This window comes from Lineus longissimus, chromosome 12 (assembly GCF_910592395.1).
Source record: "Lineus longissimus chromosome 12, tnLinLong1.2, whole genome shotgun sequence".
NCBI classification, from domain to species: domain Eukaryota; kingdom Metazoa; phylum Nemertea; class Pilidiophora; order Heteronemertea; family Lineidae; genus Lineus; species Lineus longissimus.
Window position 1 is genome coordinate 2140204 of NC_088319.1, and position 12157 is coordinate 2152360.

The 12157-nt window shown below is 43.9% G+C and overlaps 1 protein-coding gene across 9 annotated transcripts in view; it reads right to left on the reverse strand.

Moving 5' to 3' along the window:
• LOC135497152 (endothelin-converting enzyme homolog) overlaps positions 1–12157 on the reverse strand; it is a 90934-nt gene that overhangs the window by 48054 nt on the left and 30723 nt on the right. For 8 of the 9 annotated variants that reach the window (XM_064786896.1, XM_064786894.1, XM_064786893.1 and 5 more), the window contains 2 exons: positions 9720–9969; positions 84–107 (listed from right to left, as the gene is read on the reverse strand). In XM_064786896.1, the coding sequence (XP_064642966.1) occupies positions 84–107; positions 9720–9969 (274 nt within the window). The remainder of the gene's footprint in view (positions 1–83; positions 108–9719; positions 9970–12157) is intronic. The other variant, XM_064786892.1, reaches the window with a different exon arrangement.

Genomic DNA, 12157 nt, shown 5'->3' on the forward strand with positions numbered 1-12157 from the left:
GTCAAAAAATTCATAAAAGTGCTGGCAGGCCCGACAGGTTTGAATCAAAAGTGAAGGAAGACACTGCATTCTGTACCACTTACCCGTTGGAACTGGTTGAATGATCTCTAACAAAGACAAGAGAAGAGATAAAGAAAATGTTTTTGAAACACCGCATTTAGAGCAATTTTTTGGATTTTGCAGTGTAAAGATTTTTATTCTGAATTCAAATGTGTTGGTCAGGTCCAGTAGAACCTCTTTATTAAGGACACCCTCGGGACTGACAAGTGCTGTCCTTAAAAGAGGGGTGTCCTTATTAGAGAGGTCAAATTGAAAGGAAACAACCAATTTGGGACCAAAACTAGTGTCCTTAATATTTAGTCAACCAGGTCGCTGGTAGAGCACTTCCTGTATCCCTCACGGAAGCCATTTGTCATCTTCATCAAGGATCAACACATCTTTGGTGTCAAACGAATATGGCATGCTTGGAGAGCAATCTACAAGACACGTGAATCCCCTCCCCTCAATAGACACTGTTTCAACTTGTTGCACACGTGAGACCAAGGGCAAGGGACAATGCCATTATTCTTCTCACGTGTTGGTTGCGAGATCGTAAGATCAAACAACATCAGTCTTGAGGAAGCCATTGTTGACGATAGTGAAACTGGAGACATTTTGGCAGTAAACTTGCCAAAGAATACTCTACGATGCCAGCATTCTTGTCACGTGTGATTGCAGTATCAGACGATCGAACGACATCAGTCCTGAGGAAGCCATTATTGTGGACAACAGTGAAACTGTGGACACATTTAGCAGTAAACATGGTCCAGTGAACCAAATGAAGTTCCAAGTGTCAAGTCAAAAATATGAAAACAGACACTACACGAATTGCACAAATTGCACGTCTCCAGAGACTTCAAAATCGTTCTGCTAGACTGATAACACTCAGTAGCTCTCGTGAACATATTACTCCAGTCCTGTTTAAACTACTCGTCCTTGTCTTGAAGTGTTTGCACAACATGTCACCATTTTATCTAAAATATGAGTTTTATACTCCAACCAGATCACTACGGTCTTCAGACTCCCTGAAGCTGGCAGTACCACGCACTAGACGTACCATTGGAGATCGTTCCTTCTCAGTTGCAGCCCCAAGGCTCTGGAACGATCTCCCTCTGTCAATAAAATCTGCCAGCTCGCTGCCAGCTTTCAGGAAGAGTCTGAAGACCCACCTTTTCAAATCATTTTATAATATGTATTAATACCTTTTACGTAATGTTTTTAAGTAATATATCTAGGCCTATTTATTTTTATCTCTGTGAGGCACCGCGATATATACATGAGCGGCGCCAAACAAATATCGTTTTATTATTATTATTATTACACATTAGCATTAGTAAATAGCTGCGCGTACACCACGAAATATTGGTGGACCAATTGCACGTACACCACCACATTGCCGTGACAAATTGGTTCGGCAATCCATTGCCGATACAAATTGCCGGGCGAATTTGTCCCATCAAGCTTGATTCGCCCGGCTTGTTAAAAGCTCAGCGTTGTCGTGGTGTACGCGCAAATGGATCGGCAATTAGCTAGTTAGATGGTTTCGGCTCCAGGCGGCGCTTTCGAAATGGCGCTTTCTGCTTATTGTTTGCGCGCCATCTGTTGCCGGATTTTATAACTAGCTGCAGCGCTGGTGTACGCGCTTGGTGGATTTTCGATGGTGCGGCATTGGTTCGCGAACCAAGATTGGTGGTCCATTTTCAGGTGGTGTACGTGCGGCTATGATCATAGGAACAGCATGAGTTCAGTCCCAATCAAATGGTGGCTGTCATTGACAGGTAATGTATTAAGTCCCAGGGGTATTGATATCATGATGATAGAGTTTACCCAGCCATACAAGCATGATTACGCATAAGCTAGCTTCCGCTAGTTCTGAAATGCTTTGACCACTGCGTGTTACATGTATATCCTTCCTGAGTGTATGGTACCACAGCAATTTTAAGACTTGAAGCCAACATGCACCAGACTCCAGAACATGCCAGCATTAGTTATAAGACCTAAAGAGTCAGTATGACCCCCTATCCTATAAGAATTGTGATGTAATATTGAAGCACCAAAGTCAACATGCCCCTCCCTCCAACTCAGTACAAGACCCCTGACTCCAGAACATGCCAGGAATTGGTGAGGCCCCAAGCCAACATGTCTCACGTACATACCAGCATCTGGTGAGACTGAAAGAGTCACCATCACTTCCAGTGCTATTAAAATCAGATGGCAGCTGAAGTGAATAGCATGTGCCTACCCACCAACTCGAGTATATGCCTTCATTTGTTGTGACCCATAAAGCCCCCAGAAACATAACTGAGAACTAGAGTCAAGCCCCCCTACCCCTGACCACGTCGCTTCACACCAGTATTTGTTCAGACCCCAAGCCAACAAGACTCTATAAGAGTCACATGGCAGCATTATTGCGACTCGAGGTCACGAAAGTAACCTTTAGATCATTGCATATTGATCCAAAACAGTGTAATATTGGCGGTATTTCTGTAGACGCTGATCACGAAGCTCCAGATTAAGCTACGCTACGGTGTTCTCCGTGTGTTATAGTGTGATGGTAGAGAGAGATAAACGGTGTCGTTTCATGATGCTAATTGCCGGCTGCTGATTGGAGGATTTGTCATGGGATCGGTAAGCCGCTTTCCATCAGACGCTAAAATCTAATCGAAGCCTTATGACGGTCATTATGTTAACGAGGTGAGACGCATTAAAGGAGCAGCTGAATAATTTTATACCGGCTGCCCTGTCATCTTCCCATCATCAAATTCACATAAATTGGAAAATACAAAATCTGACTACACTTTTCCAATCTTAATTCTGACTGGAACTGAGCGAGCCCTCTGTGCAGTGATCATCTTTGTGCAGATCAATGCATTGACAATGCTCTGCCTGGAGCTGTGGACGGCTGCAAAGACATCACGTCAGTGCTCAGCCCCGCGATTATGACGACAATGGCAATGTCGTGAAATTCGTAAAAATAAAACGCCCATGAACATTTGGTGGTTTACCGAACCTGGGTGTTTCTGTTATTGGCAGGGGATGATGAACTAGTCCCAAGAGGGTATGTCATCATTGGCAGATATATGATATATTGGGTCTGTCACTCCGATGATGATGGCTACGAGAGGTGACTGAGCACTATCCAAGCATCGAAACAAATCACCCAAATGGAACACAACGCCAACACAGCAATCTTTTGCCGTGACAAAAAACAAGAGAATCTAACAGAATACAGTATTTTCTTGCATCGCTTCAATTCTGAGGATGTGCAGCAGAATGAAGCTGCTGACATCCTGTTCCCCAACGGAGAAACAATTCATTAATTCAACATGAATAAGTCATGTTATACGGTCCCTGGTGAGAACATGTCTTATAAATTCATTAAGGTAGGTACGATTAATGGAGGCAAACACCTCTTTCACAAGTTCTAAAGTCGACCTGTCGCGCAGCAGATGTGAAGTGCATCGCAGAAGAGTGATTTTATCACAGCGATGAGCAATAATCATTGCAACAAAAAGAACGTTGAAAATTCCTCTTGTCTGCAGAAAGTCATTACAAGATGAAGTCTTGTAGTGTACAGACGAAAAAATTTAAGAAACACTCTTGAAGATGTTTTGTTTCTCTCGAAGTAAGGTGATACAGATGCAACCTCAGTGCAATCTACACCTTGGTTCCATGCAACCTCAGCGCAATCTACACCTTGGTTGCATGCAACCTCAGTGCAATCTACACCTTGGTTGCATGCAACCTCAGTGCAATCTACACCTTGGTTCCATGCAACCTCAGCGCAATCTACACCTTGGTTCCATGCAACCTCAGTGCAATCTACACCTTGGTTGCATGCAACCTCAGCGCAATCTACACCTTGGTTGCATGCAACCTCAGCGCAATCTACACCTTGGTTCCATGCAACCTCAGTGCAATCTACACCTTGGTTCCATGCAACCTCAGTGCAATCTACACCTTGGTTGCATGCAACCTCAGTGCAATCTACACCTTGGTTCCATGCAACCTCAGTGCAATCTACACCTTGGTTCCATGCAACCTCAGCGCAATCTACACCTTGGTTCCATGCAACCTCAGCGCAATCTACACCTTGGTTCCATGCAACCTCAGCGCAATCTACACCTTGGTTGCATGCAACCTCAGCGCAATCTACACCTTGGTTCCATGCAACCTCAGTGCAATCTACACCTTGGTTCCATGCAACCTCAGCGCAATCTACACCTTGGTTGCATGCAACCTCAGCGCAATCTACACCTTGGTTGCATGCAACCTCAGCGCAATCTACACCTTGGTTGCAATGCAACCTCAGCGCAATCTACACCTTGGTTGCATGCAACCTCAGCGCAATCAACACCTTGGTTGCATGCAACCTCAGTGCAATCTAGACCTTGGTTTCTTCTATGTTCTGACCACAATCTACGTAGCCTTCGTGAGACCTACTTGTTAGAGTAGCAATCTCTACCCCACTCGACTGACAGATCGACTTTTACCTCAAAAGCTAGGTTATCAAAACTGATAGCAAAAAGCTCCAGTCCGACAGTAATTGAAATAAATGACAGCCTTGCAATCTCTATGCTAATTGAAAAGAACCGTTTTATCAAATCATTGATTGAAACATGTGGGGAAAAGTCTATAAATGGTAGCGATATGATTCTGGTGAGAGCTTGCTCCGTCTGGAACAATTTACAGAATCACCCTGTAGAATTGAAATCCTGAACTCCGGGCATGATGGGCCAGGTCCAGGTTCCAAATCATCTTGAATTTGTAAATTCCGAGCCTCTCGATAATTTCCTCGCAAAAATGGCTCTCCCATGGCATACTTGAATATGGTTTTATTTAACTGACGCATAAATTCGGATCGAGACTACTTAAAGGCTTCCTTGGACTGATTTCGAGCACCATATCTCTGACAAGGTGGCCTGACGGACCAGAAGATCGTAAAGCTGAACCATGGACAACAAAAGCAAAGTCGTCACAAGATTGCCTTTTACGTCGTATGAATCTCTGTCCCAGCAGGCATTGTCACAAGTCCCAAACCCTCAACAACGCAATGACGTCTTTCTTGGAGACATCATCTTTTGTCAACATTGTGTTCCTCCGATACTCATAGACGCACCAGCAGAAATTCTCTTGTTCACGGACAGGGTTTTTTTGTGGAGAAATCTGCTTGTAGTAGTTGTATGACACCCTCCGGGTACAGTATTTAAGAATCATGAGAGTCTCCTGCTGCTAGCTCTGCTAACTAGCCCAATCATCATCTTGCAACATAAACCTTTCACTACCCACCGACACAAAACGCCAGCCACATTTTTTCGCCAGATGCTGACTCACCTGACAAGTCTTATGCAAACAGACAGAAAGGATAAAGTGCTTATTGCAAATTCAGATGGAATGGCGGTGGGCTTTTAGGCAGATTACAAGTTTATCTTGGCTGTATTGTTGACAATGCTAGACATAGTAGAAGGCAGAAGGCGTCCAGACGTTAATGGTCAAGATTGTAAGAGAGGTAGTTGAAGGCTTTTAGGGAGATAGCTTGTCTGAAAGCTCGTTCGTGGAATGAGACATAAAACTGTGGCTTCTTGTATCTGATGTCCACCTGAGCAACCAAAAGACCTCAGAACATGGGAAACTAAGTCATTAGCAATATTAGCATGGACTCTACATTTGGACAAAGTCAGAATTATCAGGGCCAATGAACCCAATAGCATGCCGCGAAGTTACTATTTATAGCTCACAAGATCATTTGCATAAGATATTGATGACGTTTTAGTCACGTGACAGGCGGACATCGACACTTATTTCTACGCATTTGAGCTTATTTCAAAGTCAATTATCTTTGACCCTGCATTGTTTTTATCATGAATGATACCATAGAGTCAGAGAGAGAAATATTCAGAACAATTATGTAGTATTTCCAACACTCGGACATGTGCCAGATTGAATCTAACTGCCCTAGTTAGAAAGCCTGAATCCATTACGAAGCCGCATTTTGTCCGACATTGCCTGTAATTCAGCGATGGGGAAATAGAGGGCAGCAGCTGCAGTGACGTCATCTTCGCGGAATGCTATTGGAGCCAGGGCAAATTTCCAGGCACAGGGATGTCCATCTTGAAAGAATGGCAATAGAAGGCTTTAAGAGAAATAGCAAATCTATTTGTTTTTTTTAATGGATTTGCATCCTGTACCTTTTAGCAATGTATACGCACATTCACCACGCTACATCTAATCTGAAAATGGACAAACATCGAAAATCTTAGCAAAGTGGGGTTCAGGGTCAGATTGGGAGATCATTCCTCTGGTACCACTAGCCGCTGGTCACATATATCATTTAGCTACACACTGAATGTGCCTCACTGCTAGCAGCTGGCCACGTATCTTTGAAAGCTACTGACTGAATGTGACATAAGTAATCCAAATGGATAGAAAGGATAAGGCTCTTGCTGCGCACTGTGATAGAACTGCGGTGGAAAGCTTATAGGCAGATCGCAAATCTAGGTCTGTGATGTTAGTGTAGTATTAGTTTGAGATGGCAATTCATAGTGAATGAGTCAAACCTTTGATACACCTATCATGTCTATGTGACCGAAATATTTCATGATATTTGGGTGTAAAATAAGCTCACACACCTACAAAACAGCCATAGGGTCTTCAAAGATTTTCTTACCGTTAGAAATCATGCCGCAATCACCTCCAATGTAAATCATTAGGTGTTTCCCGCCTAATCATCCAACCGATCTCAATATGCCGCCAAGCTTTAAAACGTACCAATTGCATAATTAGATTTAGCTTCGCCGACTGAGCAGTTTCACTAGGAAGTGGAAAGGAAATGAACTGCCGAGACGATTTTAATGAAATTTTCCCCCAACGGATGAAAGCTGGGAACACCACTGAAAGAACTGCAAGCGGGTTGGTCTGACATTTTCTTGCAAGCTCTATCAGTATTTCAGCCCTCCTTCGACACTGTTGCAGCCTGTAACCAACACAATCTGCTGAAAGATAAATGCTTATTTTCGGTCCGATTTCGAAAATTCAAAGTTATACGGAGGGCTGATTGAGAGGCACAGCTATTTTAATTTCTGCGGTCAAGTGAAGCCCTGCCCCTACTATGGATTGGCAAAACAAAATCCTCCAAGAATTGGAACGACTTATCCCTTGCTCAGAAGCCTACCAACTTCCACATGTACGGAACAGTTCAATACCAAACTCACAGCACTATGACCTCAGCCTCCACATGAGAAGACCATTCGTATGATTGTAATGGCAGGCAGAGGAAACAAGAGACCCGGAGGAAACCAACGCGGTCAATAAGAGTAGACCTCTTCAACATGTGGACGTGCATAGACCAGAGTCAAACCCACAACCTCAGAGATAACAGGCACTGATGTCAGTTGTAGTTTTAGAACTATGACACTCTGACACCCTGGGCAAGCAAAAGGCCATCTTGGATCCGAATCCCGAGGCAGCACATCAGTTCAGAGAACACTTTTACCAGTTTGTCATTCTGACAGCCCGAGTACTAAAGCAAAAGGCCATCATGGATCTGAATCCCGAGGCAGCACATCAGTTCAGAGAACACTTTTACCAGTTTGTCATTCTGACAGCCCGAGTACTAAAGCAAAAGGCCATCATGGATCCGAATCCCGAGGCAGCACATCAGTTCAGAGAACAATTTTACCAGTTTGTCATTCTGACAGCCCGAGTATGAAAGCAAAAGGCCATCTTGGATCCGAATCCCGAGGCAGCACGTCAGTTCAGAGAATAATTTTACCAGTTTGTCATTCTGACAGCCCGAGTACTAAAGCAAAAGGACATCTTGGATCCAAATCCCGAGGCAGCCTGTCAGTTCAGAGAACAATTTTACCAGTTGGTCATTCTGACAGCCCGAGTACTAAAGCAAAAGGACATCTTGGATCCAAATCCCGAGGAAGCACGTCAGTTCAGAGAACACTTTTACCAGTTTGTCATTCTGATAGCCCGAGTACTAAAGCAAAAGGACATCTTGGATCCAAATCCCGAGGCAGCACGTCAGTTCAGAGAATAATTTTACCAGTTTGTCATTCTGACAGCCCGACTACTAAAGCAAAAGACCATCTTGGATCCAAATCCGAGGCAGCACGTCAGTTCAGAGAACACTTTTACCAGTTTGTCATTCTGACAGCCCGAGTACTAAAGCAAAAGACCATCTTGGATCCAAATCCCGAGGCAGCACGTCAGTTCAGAGAACACTTTTACCAGTTTGTCATTCTGACAGCCCGAGTACTAAAGCAAAAGGCCATCTTGGTCCAAATCCCGAGGCAGCCCGTCAGTTCAGAGAACACTTTTACCAGTTTGTCATTCTGACAGCCCGAGTACTAAAGCAAAAGGCCATCTTGGATCCAAATCCCGAGGCAGCCCGTCAGTTCAGAGAACACTTTTACCAGTTTGTCATTCTGACAGCCCGAGTATTAAAGCAAAAGGACATCTTGGATCCAAATCCCGAGGCAGCCCGTCAGTTCAGAGAACAATTTTACCAGTTTGTCATTCTGACAGCCCGAGTACTAAAGCAAAAGGACATCTTGGATCCAAATCCCGAGGCAGCCCGTCAGTTCAGAGAACACTTTTACCAGTTTGTCATTCTGACAGCCCGAGTACTAAAGCAAAAGGACATCTTGGATCCAAATCCCGAGGCAGCCCGTCAGTTCAGAGAACACTTTTACCAGTTTGTCATTCTGACAGCCCGAGTACTAAAGCAAAAGACCATCTTGGATCCAAATCCCGAGGCAGCACGTCAGTTCAGAGAATAATTTTACCAGTTTGTCATTCTGACAGCCCTAGTATTAAAGCAAAAGGACATCTCGGATCCAAATCCTGGTGTAGCATTCATTATTTCGCATTCATTATTTCTTACATGTTCCCCATGGGGACCCCCGATATCAAAGCTAATAGATTACGTCGATCCCAATTTATTTTGATATCTTCGCTTGGAAGTGCTCTGCGTCTCTAAATGGATGATGGTTCAGAAAGTTGAAATGGTCGATTCTTGACATTTGGAGTTGGATACAGATCTAAAGTTCTCCGCAAACGCAGTGACCAGCGATATTGCCATGATGAAATGTAGATTATGATTGGAAATGCTGCAGTCAATTAGTTTAATCGCAATCAACATGATCAATCACAGGTAGCAAGACAGAAATTGCTATTTTTTGTGAGGCACCAATCCTCCACGTCCACAGACCTATAAAGAATGAGCAACTTCATTGCCATAAGGTGGCAGCAGTAGTAACCTGTCCAATACAATATAGAAACGAAATAAATTATAACACCTATCAGTGATTTAATGAACTTTGACCTCTGTGACCTTGAAAAGAAGGTCAAATCAAAAACCCGGGTGATATGTCATTTAACCTTATTAGATACACCCACCACAAAAAAATCATCACTCTACATACAACCATTAGCTTCAAAAGGCAAAAAACCAATTTCCAAGATGGCCGCCTGGAGGCCGGAAAGTAGGTCATATCGCGAAAAAGAAAAATAATTCCAGGCATAATGCCCAAAGCTACCATCACACCAAGTTTTAGCCATCTAGCCCTGGCGGTGACGAAACGTGCTCCGCGAAAGGAAGACGACGGACGATTGAGGCCACAGTATCGTATAAGCTCCCCAGAGGTGAACTAGAAAACGGAAACGATTCTCACCTGTTTTATTGTGGATGACCACATGTCTTACTTCGATGCGTTTCGCCGACAGGAGTATCGCGAGGACGATGACGACCAGCAGGAAGAGCATCGTGAGCAAGAACATCGCCTTCTCCAGGACGGAGCGCGAGTGCCACACACTGGCGCTCGCCTTGAAGACAATGCCTGGCTCGTAGCTCCGCCCGGGCGGTGTGCCCGCACCACTTTCATCATCGTCGAAGTTGGTGCGCTTGTACTTGTTGCCAGTCATCTGAAAGTAGGAGGAGAGACGGCCGAGGTGAGAATTTTGAATTTCGTAATTTCTTTCGATTAAAATACTGAAAACTTATGCTATCAAGACGCATGACTACATTCTCTTTATTTAGAACCGGGTAAGTGCACACTGAATGAAACGTTACTGTGATGGATTATGCCAAAAATGTATCACATTTGAGATGTGAAAAGAATGGAAATTCATGTCTCAATGTTGGTATTGGTTGTCTTATCAAAACGCGGGTGGAGCTATCATTTTTCCCAAAACCATGGCTGTCGCTTTATGGCCTACATCTTAGATTGGTATTTGGTGAGACAACTTACAGTAGAACTTCTCTAAAAAGGCCCACCTCTGCAGCGACAAGTGCTGTCTTTGAGAGGTGTCCTAGGATGGAAACAACAAATTTGGGTCCACAACCAGAGTCGTTAGAGAGGGTGGCTTTAAAAGAGAGGTGTCCGCTTAGGAGGTTCCACTGTAATACATCCAGTTTGGCATCAACTCATTTAGACACACCACTACAACTCCCCTCAACAACTGAGGACCGCAATAAGGCAAACTCCCCAAAATTTCAATAACTACTCACTTCATCAATAGTTTGAAACCGACATGGTTTATCCCCAAGTAAGTTGACTACAAGCAATTCACGAACATCCTAAGTAAATATTTGCCCAAGAGATGCCCGCTTGTGACGTCGGATTCAAAACGAAATTAATATTTTTAATCATCTGGCCAGTTTACTTTCGAGCCAATATTGAACGATATGGTTTTTCGTGTTGTGCTTTTTCTCACTCGTAACTTTACCATAACGAAAAATATACTGCTGTGAAAAAGACAATCTTTAGTCCATTTAAAAATGTCATGTCTGGGGCTCTGGAAGGCAAACTACAAGTACTACGACTGCTTGAACCCACGACCCCTTGATCATGAGGCCTGCTCTCATCCACTCGCTACTGCAGCCCTGCTAATATTTGCAACATGTGACCATGCATTTACCCGACGTGTGATGTTTCCTTAGCTCAATTGTGAATGAAGAAAGGGTTAATGAGATGATCAAAAGGCACATCCTCCGATACAAGGCTTTCTGTCTGCTTGCTCCTGTCTGGAATATCAATTCTCAGTTTCGTGTCCCTTGGCTTCTCTTGGCAATTAAGACGCAAAGCCGGTCTCATTAAGATTCTTAACGATGATATTTCTGGCCAATTGACCACTAATGAGCAGATGATGTATTCAACATGCCTGATTAGAAGAGATTCAAACAGAACAATTAACCCTTTGAAGGCTATTAAAGCATGGGCAAAGGTAGCGGTGGGGGGAGGAGGGCAAGTCACCAAAGGTGATCGTGTTTTTAGCCATGATTTTGCCGAAAAATTTCAAAAAGTGTCATTTCGCCCCCCACCCAAGAGCCTTTCCCCACAGACCAAAAAGCTAGCAACACCCCTGCTTAGTCTAGTTTTCAAACAACTTCAATCCGTACACAAGGTTGTCAAATGGTACCATCCCAGCTCAAGATTTTAGGTAATATCTGGGAGGTGACTGAAATCTGATGCATTGGAATAGATCGCTGAATTGATGAAAACACTCGGGACCTTATATTCGTATTCAAACCTCTAATTTAGGATTGAACGCCAACTTCAAAATCAATGTCAGTCATTTTCTAATAAGAACATACATTCAAACATACAGTCCAAGTCACAAATGACATCTGTACTGCTTCCCGTCAGTGGCGCGCTACGTCCGCACAAGTTGGGCGCCAATGACGCACCAGCGACGCGCTTATCTCTATGTTTCACATATACGACACGTGACTTAAAGGGAACTGAAACCGCCAAGCCAGTTCGTATGACCTCGTTTTCATTTCCCGCGTATCGGGTAATCAGAACGAGGCATGAATGAAACATGGCGCCTAGCTGTCAATCATTGAGTGACGTCACTACTATGGAATTTACTACGAAACCTCATGAATGAAAGATCGCATGACTCACGTGATTCTCACATGATTCTCAATAATAACAAATTGAACTGCGCATGCTCGGGCACTGGGGGCGGAGCTACAAATCTGAACTCGAATAGGAAGTTTGACTTTCTCGGGCGGTGAAAGTCGAAAAGTTGAATAAATCGCTCGGCGGTTCCAGTTCCCTTTAATGGATGCAACCTACGTGCTTGGCAGTGCGTCAATGACGCACAA